The sequence below is a fragment of the Podarcis filfolensis genome (genome assembly GCF_964270895.1).
Source record: "Podarcis filfolensis genome assembly, chromosome: 6".
Taxonomy (NCBI): Eukaryota; Metazoa; Chordata; class Lepidosauria; order Squamata; family Lacertidae; genus Podarcis; species Podarcis filfolensis.
Window position 1 is genome coordinate 85,231,084 of NC_139609.1, and position 20,667 is coordinate 85,251,750.

Here is a 20,667-nt window from a genome sequence, read left to right on the forward strand (position 1 = left end):
AAGGCAGAAAGCCCAGCCAGCAGCCAAACGAAGCTTCATCAATAAGGGACAGCAGCGGGACATGGCACTGGGATAAGGGACTGTCCCACCAAACAAGGGACGCTTGACAGCTATGCTTCCACCACTTGCAGAAACCATAACTGAGACTAAGAATTGGGAACTTCTGGCCTTCCAAATGTTGCTGAATGCCAATCCCCATTAGCCCGAGTCAGTTAGGCCAATGGTCAGGGATCATGGGAGCAGTGTGAGAAACTCAGATATATAAGTTAGGCACCAAACGGCTCCTTAAACCAAGGTTACAGTCGCCAAAACAGAACGTCTAGTCGCCATTTGGGGGCAAGATGGCTCAAAGTCTTATTTTTCAAATGATGGACTGACAACATTTGGCTATTTCAGATGACAATCTTGAGAACTTTGAGAACTTAAAGAAGAAAAGTCACTTGATCGAGGGACAGCCCACATATATATTGGCCCATTCCTACCTCTTTTCCTTAATAGTGACACCGATTATTCATAACGTAAGAATATACTTCACAACTGTGAGCAGGGCAGTGGGGTGGGGTAAATGAAGACAAGCCACAACAATTACCGGTAACTACAAGGCTGTTCACTGCTCCTGCTCAGGCTGCACAGAAAAGGTATTTTGATTCCTAAAATTCATTCTGATTGTTAAGTTGTGGGTGAACATATCAGACGACACAGCGATTCTTCAAACAGCTCTTGTTTATTCACAGGCCAGAACAGAACTGAACTGAAGGGTTCAGCCGGCCTGCTTATATAGAGCTCCACTAGAATGCAACAGTAACCATTTTCTGTAACTATCCAATCACTGAATGTCACTTTCAGTCCCTTATTTGCATATGTGGACCTGAGTGAAAACTATCTACAGTTTCCCCCTGCTGGCCCAGGGTGAGAACTTCAGTACATAACACTGATTGTGCAAATAAAACATAACTGATAACAGGATGCGGTATCAGTGTGTGGAAACAGTCAAGATCCAGTGAACCCCAGATATGCACCTCCAGATGGTGAAGATGTCAGATGCCATCCTGGCGCCCAGGCATCTTCACTTGGTTGCAGGGGGCCGATAGCCAGGTGCAAAATGTGCCTGGCACCTGGCTAATTTCGAACAGTGAATGGGAGCTGTCGTTCAGCAACACCTGGAGGACGACAGGCTCTCCATCCCTGATTCAGACCTTGTTCCCTAAATTTGAAGTTCCCACTTAGAACAGAGTCTCTTCTTTTAACGAATTGCTCACATTTTAATATATCTACTTGTATAACTCTTATTTCTAAAAACAGATATCTGTGAAAAGCAACAGGAATAGAATTCTTCATAGCGTAATATTATAAGACAAATCAGTTCTTCAGCTTTGTGTTCTGCTCAGTTTGCCAGTTCTAATCTTAATATGTAGTTAACCTCTTGCAAAGCATATCTTCCAGATCACACAAGACCTGCACAGAAGCTGAAAACGCATGTGGGTTTTTGCCAAAGCATTTCCTGCTGAGATTGCAGGCCTTTTGAAGAGCTCTGCTTCTTTTGACCAACATGCTTTCCAGTAAACTTATTCTGCTTATCTAAATTAAATTTGCAGTGCGCTTTTGACATCTCAGTTCTGGCAAAGCTCATCCTTGCGAGCAAGATTCTGGTTGAAAGAAACCACAGCGAGGAAACAAAACGTTGCGTAGAGGAAGTTTGACTTATTTTTAAAAAAGAAAATGTATGGACAGTAGATCAAGTTCATCAGGAAGTGGTAGAGTATCCATCTGCTTTGCATGCAGAAAATCTTGCATGCTTTGATGAGGGAACGAAATGGCTAATAAAATGCTATTTCGTAAGCAATTTCAATAAAGCCACGAACTTTGTGCACAGCCTTACTCCAAAACCACTTGAATACAAATCAACGCTTCTTTTGCTAGATCTTACAAGGATCCCCGGAGGCACACCAGCTGCAACAAGCTTTGTGGGCCTCACCTTCAACTATTTCAGAAGTTGTCCAAACTTCTTCACATATGGTTCAGTAAGAGGTTTTGAAGTTGATGACTGTGTGCTTACTCATAGTATCAATGGGACACAGAAGGTCTGCCTTGCTGTGTTTCCCTTCTTCCAAAGAAAAGGGTTTTATTCACAGTCCGAAGGGATGGAAGTAGGGACAGAATTGAACAAATCAGGGCGGCGGGGGGGGGGGGGAGAGATTATATATGTGTGTGTGTGTGTTTAAAGACTTCAAATGAGAATTCTGTTTGCACAAGGTTAAACTATGCAGGAGACTTCAGTAAAAATTCCTAGACGGGTAGTCAAAAAGCACACTCAGATTCTGACTCGGCCTACAGCAAAATAGGAGATGACACACACTTCCTTCAAAAGGCTTTTCAGAATAAAGCACATGCGCCTTGCCAAGCAGTAAAGTCTCACAGCACGGAAGAAAAGAATGGGCTTTCACTAGTCACGACGGTTGCTACCATAAGCATTCAGCATCAGCCAGGGTTCAAGCTGCATGTTAAATTTTACAGAACGTAGAAGTCGGCTTGAAAGGAAGGAATCACAAGTACCAAAGAGAGGAGATCTGTTCCTCCCAATGTGCCATCTGTCTGCCATACGGGACTTTTTCAGTCTGAGGGCCACACTCTCTTCTGGGCCCACATGCTGGTGGTGGATGGGACCAGAGGCAATGTGGGTGGAGTGATGTATGTGAGTTTTACCTCTGCATTCCCTCCAGCATCTTCTCACCCAAATCCAGGGCATCTTTTCCCCACACAAAACAGCTTTCACATCTAAGAAGAGCGGGGGGGGAGAGGAAGGGCCATAAAATGGTTGCAAGCAGGGCCCCTCCATCGATGGGAAGGGACCTACCTCTGTATGGTTGCATATACAGAGGGAGGAAGCGGGAGAGAGTGAAGCTCCTTGTACCTCAGAACAGAAGGATGGGTGTTCAATACTCTGCACAAACAACTGGGACAAAGCAAGTCTCTCACAAAACAGAGAAGAAAAGGGTCTGCGCATTTTGTCTCCTACCTCAATTTTTTCAACTGCCAGAAACATACAATTTTTAAAAAAGAAAGGAAGGTGGGGTGATGGTTCTTCCAGGGGAAGCGGCAGGTCTTCCCCCCACCCCAATACCCAAGGGAGGAGCCAACGGTGTCTCATGTATTGTGGATTTTTTTGGGGGGGAGATATTTACTGGGACCACTTTGGGGCACCATAGAAGGTGCTGGTGGGTATTTCAAAAGGGTGTCTCTTCATTCCACTGATTTCCAGGAGGCTCAGTCTAACCAAGACCACATCATATTCTGAGCGGGGAGAGATAACATAGCAGAACTGCCTCTGCTGAAGACATCACAACCAACTGCATTGAGGGTTTCCCTGCAAATTCAAGCAAAACCCACCCACAGCTTAGGGCCTCGCCTCTGTCAGCCCAGACCAAAGGAATGTTTGGAAGAAAACCCAAAGGCCCATGACTAACTGTTAGTGGACATTCACAGGCATCTAGTCTCTGCAAGGGAGCGTGGAATGTGGAACAGGTGTGGCAGGAATGGAAGAGGAGCAAGCACTCTGGAGTATTAGTTAGTTCCACTCCCTGCGTCGTACGTTGCATTCCCCAACTAATAGCAAATAAGTCCACCGTGTGGCATAGTGGTCAACAAAGCCCTGCTCCACCATTCTGAAGGATATTTGGACGGAGGGGAGGGGTCGCTCTACCTAGCCCTACAGAATACTAGAAATACAATAAAACATCAAACATTAAAATCTTCCCTATACAGGGCTACCTTCAGATGTCTTCTAAAAATCAGATCGTTGTCTGTTTCCTTGACATCTGATGGGAGGGCGTTTCACAGGGTGGGTGCCACTACCGAGAAGGCCCTCTGCCTGGTTCCCTGTAGCTTCACGTCTCGTAATGAGGGAACTGCCAGAAGGCCTTTGGAGCTGGACCTCAGCATCTGGGCTGAACGATGGGGGTGGAGATGCTCCTTCAGGTATACAGGGCCAAGGCCGTTTAGGGCTTTAAAGGTCCACACCAACTCTTTGAATTGTGCTTAGAAATGTACTGGAAGTCAATGTAGGTCTTTCAGGACCGGTGTTATATGGTCCTGGCGGCTGCTCCTAGTCACCCGTCCACCTGCTGCATTCGGGATTGGTTGCAGTTTCCAAGTCACCTTCAAGGGTAGCCCTGCACAGAGCACATTGCAATAGTCCAAGAAGGAAATAACCAGAGCATGGACCACTTTTGAGAGACAGCGTGGGAGCAAGGTAGGGTCTTAGCCAGCGTACCAGATGAAGCTGGTAGACAGCTGCCCTGGACACAGAATTGACCTGTGCCTCCATGGACAGCTGTGAGTCCAAAATTACTCATGGTTGATACTGACAGCCAGCCAATAATGGCAGTAGAGCTTGCACAAGCTGGAACCACTAGTTTTAATTATGGGCTTACAGCATCTGGGAGGGCACTACAGTATATAGTTTTGGCACAGCAACAGTAGCAAAGGGCAAGTTTTCTTTGTCACATCAGTCCGGTGAGGCAGGTGTGATCTACAAAGGGTATATGAGCTAGCTGTTTCCAGTAAGCAAGAGAAAAACAAAGAGAAACAGAAAGTAATTACAGCGTCTAGACAGAGCTGTTGCCACATAGGCCATTGTGGAAGTAGGACCAGGCATGACAAGGCAAAATCTTGTTTGGGTTTGCTTAACATGATAACATTTCTAAGGCACGGCTGCCTTCTTTGGAATTGTAGGCTAGCCTAAAAGCCCATTAAAACCCAGCAGGGCATACATATTCCTTTGGAGAGAAACCAAATGAAAAATCCAACTCGGGCAGCAACTCCAAACAATGTGTATTCCAATGTATATACAATACACAACCCTCAGAAGACACCTGAAGGCAGTCCTGTATAGGGACCATTTTTTAATGTTTAATTATGTTGGAAGCCACCCAGAGTGGCTGGGGCAACCCAGTCAGATGGGCAGGGAATAATAATAATAATAATAATAATAATAATAATAATAATAATAGGGCGTTCCCATTTTCATCAGAGAAATGTTGGCTGGGAACTCTTATGGTTGTACCAAGTACTCCTCCTCCACAGAACAAGCCCATTAAAATAAAAAAAAAACATGACTAACTTAGGTCCATTAATTTCAGTATGTCTACTCTGAGTAAAACTTAGTTGGATTCCAGCCATGGGAACAGGCCTATTGATTATGGCACTTTTAAGTAAAATGCTGCATAGCATGGGCAGACGTTTTTGTGCACTTTGGGCCCTGTATAAATGAGTCTTTGGTCTTCAAGACAGAGATGCATATTGTTGTATGAACATTACACTTTCACAGTTCTTTTTGCCCCTGATACGGGTCCAAATTAGCCAGGCGAGTCATGTGACTGACAAGGGTCCAACTGTGACCACATGGAGATCTCTGGATGCCAAGGTGGCGACTGACATCTCCATCTTGCTAGCCCCTCCAGCCTTCTTATGCAGGTAAGTAGAAGGGCCTATTTATTATATTTATATCACACCCTTTCCCCAAGGGGTACATGGTTCACACACACACACACACCCCTCAGGTAATCCCTACAAATAACCTTGTGAGGTAGGTTAGAAGCTGCGACTGGCCCAAGATCACCCTGTGACCTTCGTAACTGGATGGGCATTTGAAGCCTGCTCTCCCAGGCCCTAGCCCAACACTCTAACCACTGCACCACACTGGCTACCTAACATACTTCTGCTATCGGGCAGCTATATAAATTAAGTAGGTAAATAAATATGGGGAAAGCAAAGTATCATTTAGAGAAGAATCTGAAATATTTTCCTTGAAGCTCAAATTTGTTCTATTCTGGATATAAATTGGCATATACATGAAACGAAGAAAAATAAAATTCGCTGGGAAAAATGGCTCCTGGACATTCCGTTGTGGTGACCGTAAGCTAGGTTTAAGTTGACATTTGGTGACTAGCTTATCTATCTGAGTTTCTATCACTGGTTCCCAACAGTCAACGTGTGTCTTTTGTATGGAATATAAACCGAAGGTCTCAGTTAGCAGACTCAGGCCCTGTGGGCACAATGAAGCTAGAAATTTAGCTATTTTCCAACAAAGGAAATTAATCAAAAGCACTTTGGAAAGATACATCAAGGAGATACAATCACGTTTGAAAGTTATCCTTCCAGAGATCACTACCAACATGCATAAAAAGAGATTTATGTAACGGTTGGCATTACCTAACTGGTTTATTCGTAAGGGTAATTGGCACCTCTTCCATCATCATTCATACGCCCACCTCTTTCCCCGGCACCATAAATAGATTTCAAAAGTTTCTGCAGATGATCATGACCCCGTTTGTTAGTGCACTTAGCCATGTATGATTCATTCTTGGCTAGTAGCAGCTTTCTGGAATTACTGAAAGATAACTAGTCGACAGACAAACCAATAAATGAATCATGCTTTCCATAAGGCCATACCTTTGGCCTTCTGCAGACAGCAATCACAAAGTTTTATAAAAGAAAAGGGGGGGGGGAGAGAACAAAGAAATTACTCATGCTCTTTGCACAATGCTAATCACAGTTGATTCATGAGCTGCAGATTTATTACTAGAAATCATGTGTGTGTTGGGGCAGGAGATAGCAGAGCAAATCTGTTGACTAGGGTTGCTGGAGTGATTCAGGGGCACACAGTTCTGGTTGCCCCATCTCAAACAGCTGGGATGCAGAGGAGGGCAACCAAGATAATCAAGGGGGGCGGGAGCATCTTCCCTATGCAAAGAAAGGCTTAAGCATTTTGAGTGTTTGGTTAGAGATGCGTTATAAAGGTAAAGGTACCCCTGTCCGTTAGGTCCAGTCGTGGACGACTCTGGGGTTGCACGCTCATCTCGCTCTATAGGCCGAGGGAGCCGGCGTTTGTCTGCAGGCAGTTTTTCCGGGTCATGTAGCAGGCATGACTAAGCCGCATCTGGCAAACCAGAGCCATTTACCTTCCCGCCAGAGCGGTACCTATTCATCTCCTTGCACTGGCGTGCTTTTGAACTGCTAGGTGGGCAGGAGCTGGGACCGAGCAATGGAAGCTCACTCCGTTGCAGGGATTCAAACCGCCGACCTTCTGATTGGCAAATCCTAGGCTCTGTGGTTTAGACCATAGTGCCACCTGCGCAGAGATGCATTATATAGGTTTATAAAATCAGGCATGGTGTAGATTGTAGCGAAAGTGGGAAGAGGGTTTATGGTTTCCTTCCTTCCTTCCTTCCTTCCTTCCTTCCTTCCTTCCTTCCCTCCCTCCCTCCCTCCCTCCCTCCTTCCTTCCTTCCTTCCTTCCTTCCTTCCTTCCTTCCTTCACAATACCAGAGCATAAGGGCCATGCAGTGAAATGGATGACCAAAGGCAAAAGAGACGAAGTGCTTTTGTGCAATGTGTGATTAACTTGCAGGATTCACTGCCACAAGATGTGATGGGACAGCCATTTGCCTGGATGGCTCTATAAAGAGATAGGCAAACAATTGCTTATTCCTCATGACAACAATGCAAAACTTCCATGTCCAGAGAACAGCAGGGAGAAGAGTGGGTATTGCAATCGAAAGCCCCCTAATAGCGGGCTTTCGATTGCCCATACGCTAAATACATATGAGGCCTCGCACCGGGTCTTGTTCCAAAGTCTTAGCACAACTTGATGGGGACTTTTCTGCATGCAGTAAATGCTCCCTTGGTTGTTGCAGGAGATCTAGATACCTTTCAGCAAGGTAACACTCCTGTTGCACCTTGCACATCACCTACTGACTGCAGCATGAAGTGACCACTTTCCTCTGTGAACTGGCCATCACAAATAAAATGACACAGAGGAAATAAGTTGGACCAGAGAAGATCGCACCAATGCGACTGTTAGCTGTTGTTCTGGGAATGCTTCACACTTCTTATATTGGCCATGTACATATTTCTTCCTAGACCGTATAGAACATTCAAGTGCTGTTGTTTCCGGAAACATGTCTTGAGCGTGCTCCTTCCTTGTCTCACGCCTGTGAACTAGTTTTCTCTTGCCCCACAGCTGTGGTTATCTCTGTGGAAAGCAAGAGTGACTTAGAGCCATGTAAGCAACTAACACAGGGATCCTGAGTATTAAGATGCCAAAGTAACTTAGGCCAGCATGGTTTACACTGGTGTAACTTGCCCTGTTCCAAACTCTGTTCAGGAACCTCTGGGAGAGGCTACAGCTGGCTGAAATGGCAAGTGATTGTAGGTTCAAGTTTTGAGGCCAAGTTGAACTGGGTTTGCAATAGACACAAGTCTCTCCTTCCCTAACCCCTGCCATGCCCCCTTTTGGGGAACTTATGCCAGCAAAGTTCTGCCAGCTGAGCCCCAGCTGAGGGACTTATACCCACCTAGTCCTGGCTCAGCCATGATAACCCAAGAACTTCCAAATTCAAACTCTGTCTTCCTGGTGGATCTTGGGTTTAGATTGTGCTGTAAGCCAGTTAAAATCACAGTGTTGTTTTTAAACAGAACATAAAAGAAAAACCCAATATACACACAACTCATATGAGCACACACATAGTCCGATGGTTCTTTTTCCACTGAAAAGAAATCCTTGTTAACCAATTCTGCAACCTGGCCAGAGGCAATTTAGCTCACAAAGCATAATGTCAAGATGACTCCATGGAGCAGGATCCTAAAACTTCTGCCCTTGTGCTATTAAGGAATGTTTCACAAATAAGTGCAATTACTGGGGGGAAACCAACCCTTTAAAAGAAAAGGGGGGGAAACTTGCCCTGTAAGCTGCTGTCTTAGCTTCTAAATTTTAACCTGTAACCTGTAAACTTGCCCTGTAAACTGCTGTCTTAGCTTCTAAATGTTAACAGTATTCACACCCAGAAGGCTTATTCCAACCAATAACATTGTGCAAGAAACTAAATTATAATGACAAGCAACCATTACACTTAATGTTCATAGCAGACAGTAGCCCTCTTCAGGCATCCATTCCCTACATGAGTCATATAGAGGAAAGCGGGGATGACTTTGCTAAACTTCTGTTTCCGTGAACCTCCGCAAGTTGAAGAAATTTCTGAAACAGGGAGCCTCATTTACGTGGAGGCTCCCGTGTGATTTTGAAAACGGATCTTCCAGAGATCCAAATCCAAAACGTGCAGGGAGCCTCCAGGAGTACAAGATGTTCCTTGCTTCAGACTTTCACTCCCCACCCCAGTCCAGACATTCATAGAGGGTGATAGTGACAGGGGCACAGGGCTGAATACACTCCCCCTCTCCTCCCCCCATAGAACGCTACCAATGAATTAAACTGCGGATACCGTAATGCCATTATACAAATATATATTTGTGTACATTTGAAACACCACTGAAAAAGCCTGTAAACACCCCATTCCACCCTACCCTGCTCCGCTCATTTTTGGGATTTTCTGGGTCACTTCTGAGTTTGGCGTATTGAGCGTGTGAGCAGTCGTACACACATTGGACACGCCTAAAACAGTCGCTGCCTGTACCAGTTGCTGGAAACCCTAGGAGGGGAGAATGATCTTGTGCCCAGGTCCCAGGTCCTGTTCTTATGTCAACATCACAATGTTCAAAAGAGTATCAACCTAGAAGAAAGACTGGGGTATTTACAAAACCTGCATTTACCATTCTTTATCGATCATACATTCTGCAAATCTGCAGGCACACTCATACTAACACCTTAACTTTACAGTGTGTCATGGGAAATGCATATAAAGGTGTTTAGAACCAAAGTACTAATCAAAGAGCTATCCAAACCACTTTCAACCAAAGTAGCCTTAGGCTTGACTCACACATACATGTACCTAGAAGGTCTCTTAACTGTGTGATAAAAGTTGATTGGTTGACAGAAGTGCATGCTTCCTGATGCCTTTTGATTACTCAGCGCTATACACTGCAGTTAACTATGCGAGATGCCTCTATTAGAAAGGCATTTGGCCCGAGGTGATGTACGGATGCTCAGCTTGTCATGTTTTGTCACTGACAGATGTCTACACATGTAAGCCGTCCCTACTTGTTGCAATCAAGCGACGAGGTTGCATGCCAAAATATGTGAGTGCTGCACTATGTAACATCAGTAACAGCAACATACAAACTATTGCCCTTGAGAAGCCATAGAAATAAAGCACAAGGCAATACTGCAAGGGAATGGGATTCCTTTTTATGCCAGAAGTGGGAACCGACCCTGAATTCTGATGCAGGTGAGCCAAAAGGGAGTTGTCCTCCTGATGTAGGTGAAAAACTATGCAATGGTCAAGCAGGTCAGAAGGAACTCAGAAGATTCTTGGAACGGGAAGAAACCCGGTAACAGGTACACCAGATAAAAGGATCAGGTAGCATGAAAGGAAGGAGCTGGAGCTGTTGCTGGTCAAGATAGACAATAATAGGCTAAATGGATAGATATATACCAAGTCAGGCTATGTTCCATTCTGAAGGCCAGAGGTACATGTGCGTCAGAGAAGCACAACTAGAACAAAATAGGGACAGAACACTGAACAAAGAGATAGAAAGAAAACCAAGAACTTTGATGGTGGTGGTTGGTTACTAAGCTCAGCCTCAGTCTGATAAACTAACTCGGCTTCATTTCCAGCTCTAAATCAGTGGGTTATTCCAAAGCACAACTATTTCACTGTTGGGTTAATCTTTTGAGACAACCCTATCCCTATCTAAAACCACAACTTGGGTAAGAAGTATAGCTTACCATTTGCCCGACAACTGATAACCTACCAGGCTGTACTCGTGACCATGCGTGATGCTGGTCAGATGTGCTGTCGACTGCAGTGAAAAGCATTTTGACACGTCCCTGCTATGTGCTATTCCTAATCTCTGATGCGTACAGAGCATGGCAGCACCAGTTCCCCCATGTATATGCAAATGGCTGTCTGTATTCCTCTTTGGTTGTTCTGAGCTGTCCCACAAAAGCCCATCGGAATCAATCCCAGTGTCTCTGGCCCAGTGTCTCATTTCCAGAAATGACTTAGTCCAGGTCCAATGAGCAGGATTTAAATTTGGAACGCTTTAAGCAAGTTAGGAGACAAATCGAAGACTGAAAGTTGTACTATCGGTCTGCTGCAGATCAATCTCATCCTAGAAGTTGAAAATCTGTAATAAGGATTTCTTCTTCTTTTTGCCTGAATGAGTATTTGTGGCACAGGCTGTTCTTTGATACAGTTATTTTCAGCAATATTGACTTGTTTTTTACTTCCACACTGCTGATATCTGGTATGGGATTTGTTTCTGACCCCATTGTAGCCCATAGCAGATCCCCACAGATTTCAGTGGAGCCTGAACTGCTATCAACTAGCTAGCAATTCATGAGTCTCTTCAATATATACTACATATATGTTCAGGAACCCACTGAAGATCTACCACTATAGGCACATGTGTATCAAGGGGAATTTAATGTACGGTGCTCTCTCTAAAAAGCACCCTGGGCCTATTCACCTAGACAGGTCCCTCAGGTTAGCAACCCTTCAACTTCCTGCTTCCTGCTAATCAAAACAGCAAGCACAGTTGAAGAGAGAGAGTGCAAAGGTATAAAGACATTGCTTGAGGTCTTGAGGAAGAAATTAATATTTGACCACAGAAAAACTGCTGATGTGCATCTGCTCCAGAACAGCTATCTCAGGATCTTACAAGCAACACAGAATACCCTAAGCACAACTCTATGTATGTAATCAGGGCTCAGAAAAGACCTTGAGAAGCTGTAAGGCTTTGCTCTGAAACACAATAGCCTAATTTGGACACACCGCTAAATGCCGAAGCAGTTCACGTAACCCAGTAATGTCACTGGCCTTGTTACGACATAATGCTAAACTATGGTTTAGCCTTACTGAATGAACACAGGGCACTCCCCACTTCTTTCCGTCTGTGTGGCTACAGAGACAGAGATAGGAAGCTTTCGCTTCCACTTTCAATTGGCCAAACTTTAGCATTGCATCTGAGGCTGTGATCCAATATGGCCTAAACTATTGTTAGGCGTGACCGATGGTCAGGGATTATGAGAGCTGTGGTCCAATAGCTTTTGGAAAGGCATATATTAACCACACCCTGTTTATTGAAACAAGCCAGCTTCATAAACCACGGTTTGAAGTTTGATTGTCTGAGTAAACCAAAGCCAAGACTAACCACAGTTTGCCTAGGTTCAGTCGTAACACTAAACTGCAGTTAGTTAAAACGGAAGTTTCTGATCTCCCTCTCATGGCCATATCAGGAGAAGGTGGCTTATTCATGTATTGCTTCTAAACATGCATCATCACCCATGTCCACATGTCAGGGAACTGAGCCCTAGATCCTCCTCTTTAATTAAATCAAGCTATTGGGATTGACCCACATGCATTCACTAAATGCAGAATGGTTGTCAGAATAGAGTTGCTATCTGCTATATATATATATGGCTTGCTTCCTGAGATTTTGGAAAGAGTAAACAAAACAACAATGATAGAGACTGTATTCTCCCTACTCTATTAAGAGAACCAATTGATATTCTATTGTGTTTGTGGTGGTGAAGCTTCCAGCACCAAAAGGCTGAGCTGGTGAAGCTGCGTGGTGTGTTCGGTTGCTCTTGAAACTGAACCAGTTGTACTCCAGCTTCTGTGAGAGAAGGGAACATTGTCATTTTAGGTTAAAACCTCGTGGGGTAGAAGACCAGGAAGAGGTCCCAGGACACAGAAAAGCCAAGGGAGATAGAGGTCAGAGATGAGAAAGGAGGGTTAGTGAAGAAGGAAGTCTGCAGAAAAGAATAGAGGAGAAACGGGACTTTTAAAGGGGGAGGCAGAGAGGGAGCTCTGAAGGGATGTCAGAATGCTTACAGTCAGGAGGGGCCTTATATTGTGAGCAAGAGAGGAAGAGGAGTGTTAGGGAGGCTGGGTAAGAGACAGAGCAGCTAAAGGAAATTGGACAATGGAAAGAACGCTTTGAAAAGCAGGAACCAGAGAAAGCAAGGAGTGGTGGTAACATGGAACTTAAAAAAGGAAGAGCTCAGATGAAAATAGAATTGGAGCTGTGTATATTACTGATATGAAGGATGTGAGTAGGCAAAAAGGGGCCGAGGACTGTGGGGAACATAGCAAGTCTCCTGTCTAGACCTGAGAAGGAAATTGTACCATTTGAGCTTCTCCTATCACTGTGGCATGGTGTCCCGGCAACCCTGATGAGGCCAAAACGCAAGGGAGCGCAAGTACTTTTGGGATGCGGAAGGCAAAGGGCAAAACTGAATTTCACTTCTGTTTTGGACCAGTCATCCAGTTATTTGGCTGTATGCTTCTAGTGTAATATCCCTAAGTTACTAAAGGCAAGCAGCTATAATGAAATGGGAAAAGTATGAATGGAGACAACAGTTGGGGATACGGTTAGTTCATTTATGCCAGGGGTGGGGAAGCTGTGGTCCTTTGGATGTTGCTCAACTACAACTCCCATCACCCCTGGCAATTGGCCAAGCTGGCAGGGACTGATGGGAGATGGAGTCCAGTACCTGCAGAGCCACAGGTTCCTTCATCCCTGCTTTATACCATGAGCAGTCATTTAATTCTTCTGAATTTGTGCCTGCAAACATTACAGCAGCACATAAAGAGTATAGGATGCCTCCCCATCCCCCAGTACCCTTAGACAACATCACATTGGGGTACCCAGACAGACAGGACCACCTGTTACCAAAACCTGATGAACTTAAAAAGGTCAGAAGTCTCCAATACCGCCCAGAGAAACCGAGGCAGAATGCAGGAAGGCTAAATTGTTACGGATTTGCAGCTCTGCTTTACCCAGGCCTCACAAACTACCTTTCAACAACACACACGCTTCTTTAACCCCCGGGAAAACAAACCCATTGACAACACCGAGCAGAATTAACTGTTTTATAGAAATGATCGCAGCAGATGAATGAAGAGTGCGACGTTACTCTGCCGATCCGAATGATTTGTTATTTACAAAACGCAGCCAACAGTGCGATCTCCCTTGACCTCATTTCACTCCGTCTGACTGATTAGGACCACATCGGGGATGTCTGGCTGTCTCATAGAGTGTCACGGTGAATGGTTGCTACGGTGGGTCAGAGTAGTCAAGACTTTGAACTTGGAAGAGGGGGAGAGGGGGGGGGAGAGAGAGAGGAAGGCAGAAAACAGACACGCTGTAATCCTAATCCAGGGCTGAAGTGCAGGAACCAAGTTCCTCCTCTATTTCAAATCAGATCTTGTAGGCAAAGATCCCCCCAAATCTTCAAAATTAACCTAAGTGTGGATTAACATGCATATACAGTAAAGATGAGCATTTTAAAAAGAATATTTCATTCCCCACTGTGGAATCCTCCACCTTCCATCAGTTTGCAGAACTACAAGTCAGCATCTCATCGAAAGGTGCTTGCAGCTAGATAATTCATGCCCAGGATTATTCAGCGTGGCTCAGTTACCTCTTAACACACTTGGGCTCTTAGCTTTACAAGGAATCAAATAGCCTTTTCACTACTCTTTCCAATGAATGCCTAAGAGTGGGGAAGGGGTTTTAATTCTTCTTTGAGGTGGGATAAGAAACCTGGGTGTAGGAGTATTTTAGATTAATGGATCTGGGGTAAAAAAAAATGGTACCAATGACTACATGCATTCAATCATTGAACAGGTGAAAAAAATCCTCTCCTGGGGTAGGTATTTAAGTCCCTAAAGAGACACCTCACATTAATCACTAGTTCAAGAAGAGTTAAAAGCTTTTAATAGTTTGGGTTCCACAATATCAGATGATATTGTCATTGTGATTCAGCAAGCTGTGTTAGAAGCAGGCAGTGCTTCTTGTTCATACTTACCTGGGAGTAAGTCCCCCATTGAAGTCAATGAGGCTCACTTCTGAGTAAGTGGTTGCACTCTTCTTAAGAGAGCCAATGTGCAGCTCAACTCTATGAACTTTTATTCCCCAGAGGTCCCACTAGTTATTCACAGGGCTTACTCTCATATAAGTGCATAGTACTGTTGAGTAAAGCAGACACTCCTTAACGGATCCCTACCTCGTTATTCATAGCTTTTTACCCACAGACTAATTCACCAAGACAAAAAGCAAAAGGAATATTGAAAATTCATATATTGAATAACATTGTAAACTGAGCTCTATCTTCAAAGTGCCAAGGAATCATTTGAAAGAGAACAAATTGTTCCAAACAGGAAACTTTTCCTGTGTGTCATATGAGACTTTCTCTTCCAGCAGAATGTTGAGAGCAGATACTTATCTCCCCCCTTTTTTTGTTATACCAATTTCTATACTTTTTCCAGTGACTATCAATTAAAATAAAAAGTTTTACTTTCTCAGATGTAGGGTGGGGAAGATGGGTTTGGAAGTCCATTCATTTTTTGTGTCAAATGAGAGAATCACAAAAAAACTACCCATATTATCTGCAGTATGGAGTTTGCTCAAATCAAGATAGATTAGATTCAGTAATAATGTTAAGATAACCAGGCAAATCAGCTTTGTACTAAAATATATGAATGTTTGGTTTTATATGGAATCAATGATTAAGTCCTGTTTGAGTTCCAAGTGCAGAGAAGCATGCCAGGTTTCTCAAAATAGCAAAATATAGCTTAAGAATTTTCAGACCTAATCAGTTAAACTCTCAAGTAGTATATGCTGCTGTTAGGAGCCCAGAAATAGCAGAAAAAGCTAGGTGTTCTAATATATTGGCATTAATAGGTAGTCGTCCCATTACCTTCCATACAGCTGTATGTTTTGTTATAAAAATGGAAATTCGCTTTTTTAGGAACACCATAGCCTGACTACTGTAACATGCTTTACAAGATTTTAAGATTGATGCAAGATATTTGGAAGTAGGTCCAAATGATTTTGATGGGGCTTACTCCCAAGCAAGCATGGAATACAGTATGTGCAAATTGCAGCCCACTTATATTTTGCCAATAACTCCCAGAGGCAAAGTCCCATACAGTTTAAAATGAAAGCAGATTCTAGCCCTAAAAAATAAATAAATCCATAACACATATGGATTTATTGTCCATATAACTGTCAGGTTTCTGAACAGTCTGAATATCTAGACAGAACATGTTAAGTTTTTAAAATAAGACTTTTCCTTTTGAGCCAGTCTAGGGTTACTAACAAACAACAAAAAGGAGAAAATGTCACAGGTGATTTAATTCCTACACAAATGTTTTTAAAGAAACTGCCCATCAAAATAAGTTTCCTGGGATATTCCCTTCCTCATTTCACTTTGGCCTCTAAAGAACTAAAGAATGTATATATATTTTGTATTTTGAATGCAGTTAGTACTGATGCTAACCCTTGCAGGTCAAATTGCCCTGGGTATCACTACTTCAGAGGTGAGAAATGAACTCTATTTGGATCAGCAGACAAGTAAATTAACAAGACTGCCTCCATGTCAGCCAAAACATCATTATGGCTGATTAGCTGAGAGAGTAAGGGACTGAAAATAAAAGTGATGAATTTGAGACAGAAAGAAGAAGAAACCATGCATTGAGGGACATGGGGATCTGGCATCCTGTTACACAGTAGACTTAAGTCCCACACATATTTTTTTATGAGCTGGGAATTTTCCAGCAGGTGAATAGTCCAAACCCCCAGTTTAAAGATCAGGAATGAGATTTGGGAGGTGGGCGGTGGAGAATCCATCTTAATTGCTGCGGTATTAAGAGAGATAATCAAATTTTCTATGGACATTGATCTTTTTAATTTACGGAAACCGTTTCAGCCTACACCTCCAATAGGAGGAGAAAGACCCCTCCCACAATCATTATTAGGAAAATGACCTGCGCTGTCTGGGAGTCTAGCTAGCTTACCACCAAGGGCACAGGCACATTCACCAGTAATGAGGATATCAGGATCATGTGCTGCTTGGATCTTTTGAACAAGTTCTGTGATTTTTTCTTTTTTAAAAAACCAAACACTTGCCAAAAAAACAACAACAACAGAGGGGGAGGTGGTAATCATCACAAAAGTGGAACTGTCAAAAATATTCCGGACCTGGGCGTCTCCTAACATTAGAGAGTTTAGCTCTTGAGTGTAACATTGCAGAGTGGTAAGGACAATCCCAGACTGTATTTTACTGCTTAGTGATTTAGTTCGCTTCTCCCACCCAGGAACATTATAAAAAGATTCTTTTGAAAACTGCCACCTCTCTCTGAGATACTTTAAGGTACCTAGTCCATAAATACAGGGGCAGAAATCATGCTATTTCATTTGGTATCACTGGCTCTTAGACAACACATTTAGTTAGCCAGCTTTATAGGCACTTTATAGACAGAGACACTCAGGGAGTGGTGGGGGGGGAGGCAACTTTGTCTGACTTACCCTTTCTAAAGGCTAGACAGAGATGTAATCTACTTCTCAGACCTAGCGATTACTATTTATAGGCACAAATTCTAGTTCGCTGGACATAATATTTGCATTCTTACCACACACACACACACACACACACACACACACACACACACAGGACTAGGTGATGAGACAACTTAATTGCTGAACTATTATCCTGTAATTTCATGGCGGGGTGTGCCGCTGCACCGTTCCACTAACGTTGCTAATTCACCACCGTCCTCTGCTGTGGTTCAAAAGGCATCACAGCAGCAGATTAAACATTTTGGAGCCGGAACCGGTATATGAGAGTTCTGCGTCCTGCTGGATCAGACCAAAAAGGTCCATCTTAACCCCCCCCCCAGTATTCTGTTTCCAAACCACGTACAGTTACCCTCTCACTGGCAAAGTCGCATGCAGAACACAAGCACCTGGTAGCCTGAGGTAGACTGCTACTCGACACGGGAGCTCTATTTAGCTACAATGCTCAGCCGCTTTGACCGGCCCTCCATTATGATACGGTCTAATCTTGTTTTTCCTTCCTTCCTTTTCAAAGGGTCTCCCGAAAGAGCCTTCCGAATCGTTGCAAAAGGCGGGTGCCAAATGCACAAATGCAACCGGAGGAAGGAAACGGGCTCAAAGCTTAGGGGGGTTTGGAGAAGAGAAACGGGGATGTGAGGACCGTGTGTGTGTGATTGGGGCGAGGGGGAGAGAAAAGGGGTCCCGATCTGCAGCGGATTGCAGCAGGGCAATAAACCGCAGGGCAGCCACGGCGGTCATAAGAAAGCGGAGCGCGTCGGTGTGTTGTTCTGGGAGGAAAGGGCTCCCGGGGTTGCTTGCTGGATTCTCCAGCCGAGCATGTGCTTTAAATAGCCTGAACAGGCTGTTTCACCGTCTGGCTTAGGAAGCAGACAAAAGCTCCTAGGGGCGATGGAGCTCACTGGCTGGGATCGCGCGGCCACTTCGCTCCTCCCCGGCCCCCTTCGCCTCTCTCCGAAGGGGAGACCCGGCCGCGCCGCCCTCGCCAAAGCCGGAGAAGAGGCTGCTCCGCCGTCCGCACCACTCCGGAGGTGGGCTTTACGCACGCGGAACGCGCGGATCAATATTGCAACGACTCCCCACCCCGGGTCTCCTTTCGGGTCTCTCGCCGCCCACCCCCCTCACCCCATCCAGCCGGCGTCCCCTTCCCCTCCCCGGGAGCCTCGCACCGTCCCGCCCCGCCGCCGGCCAAAGGAGAAGGGCAACGTTAAGACGGGAGGAAAAGATGTCGAGTTGAAGTTCAGATCCGGGAGAAAAGAAGCCAAAAGCCAGCCAACTCCGGGACGCGAGAAAGCAACTCTTTTGAGGTCCCCGGGAGAGGGTCTCCAAATCGCATTTTTGGGAAGCTGGAAAATTGTGCAGTGAGGCACGTTACGGGGGGGGGGATTTCTTTTTTTTTTTTTTTTTGCAATTGAATAAAGGAAAATAAAACTTTGGGGGACCCGAACACACACACTAAGTGGGGAAACAGAACATACCCGCAAGTCTTAAAATATCTTGTTTTCAAAAAACACAACAACAACAACCCAATCCTTCGATTTTTTTGCAGCGCGAAATGAAATAATCGCCCAAAGCCCAGAGAAGGCGCCGCGTTTGGGAACCCAGCAAAGGCGAGCGAGGAGTCCGAGACGCCGCTTCTCTCTCCGGCCCCAAACAAGGCGACAGGAGGAGAGTTTTTGCACACATGCAAATACAGAAAGAGAGATACAGAATGGGAAAGAAGTACTTACTGATCTCCATACTCTGAAACAAAGACCGTTTGCAGTTGCATGTACAGGAGACATTGGGCTGGCTGGCTCCGGTTGTGCTGTTGAGACCCATCAAGTTATACATTTAAAAAAGAAGCGGAGAAACAAAGGACGGGAAGACTTCAGGGGTCTCTCCGGGCAGCACAACATAAAGACGGGATCTTCCTTCGAGGGGTTCGGCGGCGGAAGAAGAGTAGTAGTGGGGGGGAGGGAATGGGAGGGGGGCAAATATAATTGATTTAAAAAAAAACCTTTGGAGAGGAAGGAAGGAAGGAATGGGGGTGGGGGACACGCACCCTCCAAAAATAAATTTCACAGGGTGCGGGGGGGAGGGATTCAAGTTTAGGGGGGGAAATGGGGAGCACTAGAGAGAGGAGATCTCAGCTCTCAGCTCTGCGGCTGGCCCCCTCCCCTCCATTGCCCCCCAGCCCCAGAAGTTCGCGGACAGAGCCGGGTGGGAAAGGGACTTGCTACTTTGTTTCTCTCGGTGTGTGCCTCCCTCTTTCTCTCGCCTGCCCAGGCAAGATCTTAGTAACTCCCTCCTCCTCCTCCTCTTCTCCCCCCCCCGCACTCCTCCTCCTCCTCCTGCTGCTCCTCCTCCTCCAACCCCCCCGCCCCCGCCCTTTGCTCCTCATTCAAGTCCAAGGAGATCCAGTTTCATAGGGGAAAGAGGAGGGGGGAGAGCAGACAGACGGGGTGACGTCAGCGCTAGACTGGTGCTGCCCTTTCCAGCGGGCGGGGCGCGAGCGGCGCAGAGCGAGGGGAGAGGGCGGAGGGAGCCGTAAGGGAAGAGGCGAGGGCGGGCGGGGGAGGTGGGCGGAGGGAGGGAGGAGGCGCGGGAGCGACAGGGCCTGCTACCCAATCGCAGGCGGCGTTTGCCTTTCAGCCCCGCCCTCCTCCAAGGCTCGGCGCTCCGCCTCTTAAAGGCAAACGTGCGCCGAGCTTTTCCCCTTCGGAAGGTGCTTCTCCGAGGAACCGACAGAGGGAGATGGGCTCCTCGCTGGTAGAGCAGCGATAAGGTCCTTATTTGTGAGCGGCGGACGAGGCTTTCTTAAGGTGCTCCAAGTGCTCACCCCCGGCGTCAAGGAGGCACAGTTAATATATTGCTAAGTGATGTGAGCGGTTTGCAAGAGCTGACCATGCCCGGAAATTGGGGATCCTCTGCAAAGTGATTTTTGGGGGGTTTTTTTGCACCTCTTCTTAGTTTATGTTAATGAAGCTGGTTTCCATCCGGACTGAGCTGGAGCGAGCGAGCCTGTGCGTGTCTTAGAGCGACATGGCCCCTATACATCCTATCCTTGTCTTCTCAGAAATCAGTTCCATTGAGCTAAGGTAAAGGGACCCCTGACCATTAGGTCCAGTCGTGGCTGACTCTGGGGTCGGGCGCTCATCTCGCTTTATTGGCCGAGGGAGCCGGCGTACAGCTTCCAGGTCATGTGGCCAGCATGACTAAGCCGCTTCTGGCGAACCAGAGCAGCGCATGGAAACGCCATTTACCTTCCCGCCGGAGTGGTACCTATTTATCTACTTGCACTTTGATGTGCTTTCGAAATGCTAGGTTGGCAGGAGCAGGGACCAAGCACCGGGAGCTCATCCCGTCGCG

At 45.6% G+C, this 20,667-nt stretch overlaps 1 protein-coding gene across 3 annotated transcripts in view; it reads right to left on the reverse strand.

Annotated features, from left to right (window-relative positions):
- The window catches only part of PMEPA1 (prostate transmembrane protein, androgen induced 1), an 89,242-nt gene that overhangs the window by 61,622 nt on the left and 6,953 nt on the right, over window positions 1–20,667 (reverse strand). The window contains exon 1 of one of the 3 annotated variants that reach the window (XM_083619135.1): window positions 19,047–19,645. The exons of 1 other annotated variant lie outside the window; for it this stretch is intronic. In XM_083619135.1, the coding sequence (XP_083475261.1) occupies window positions 19,047–19,149 (103 nt within the window). In that variant the 5' untranslated portion in view covers window positions 19,150–19,645. Of the gene's footprint in view, window positions 1–19,046; window positions 19,646–20,667 lie in introns of those variants that run through there. One more of the 3 variants, XM_083619134.1, reaches the window with a different exon arrangement.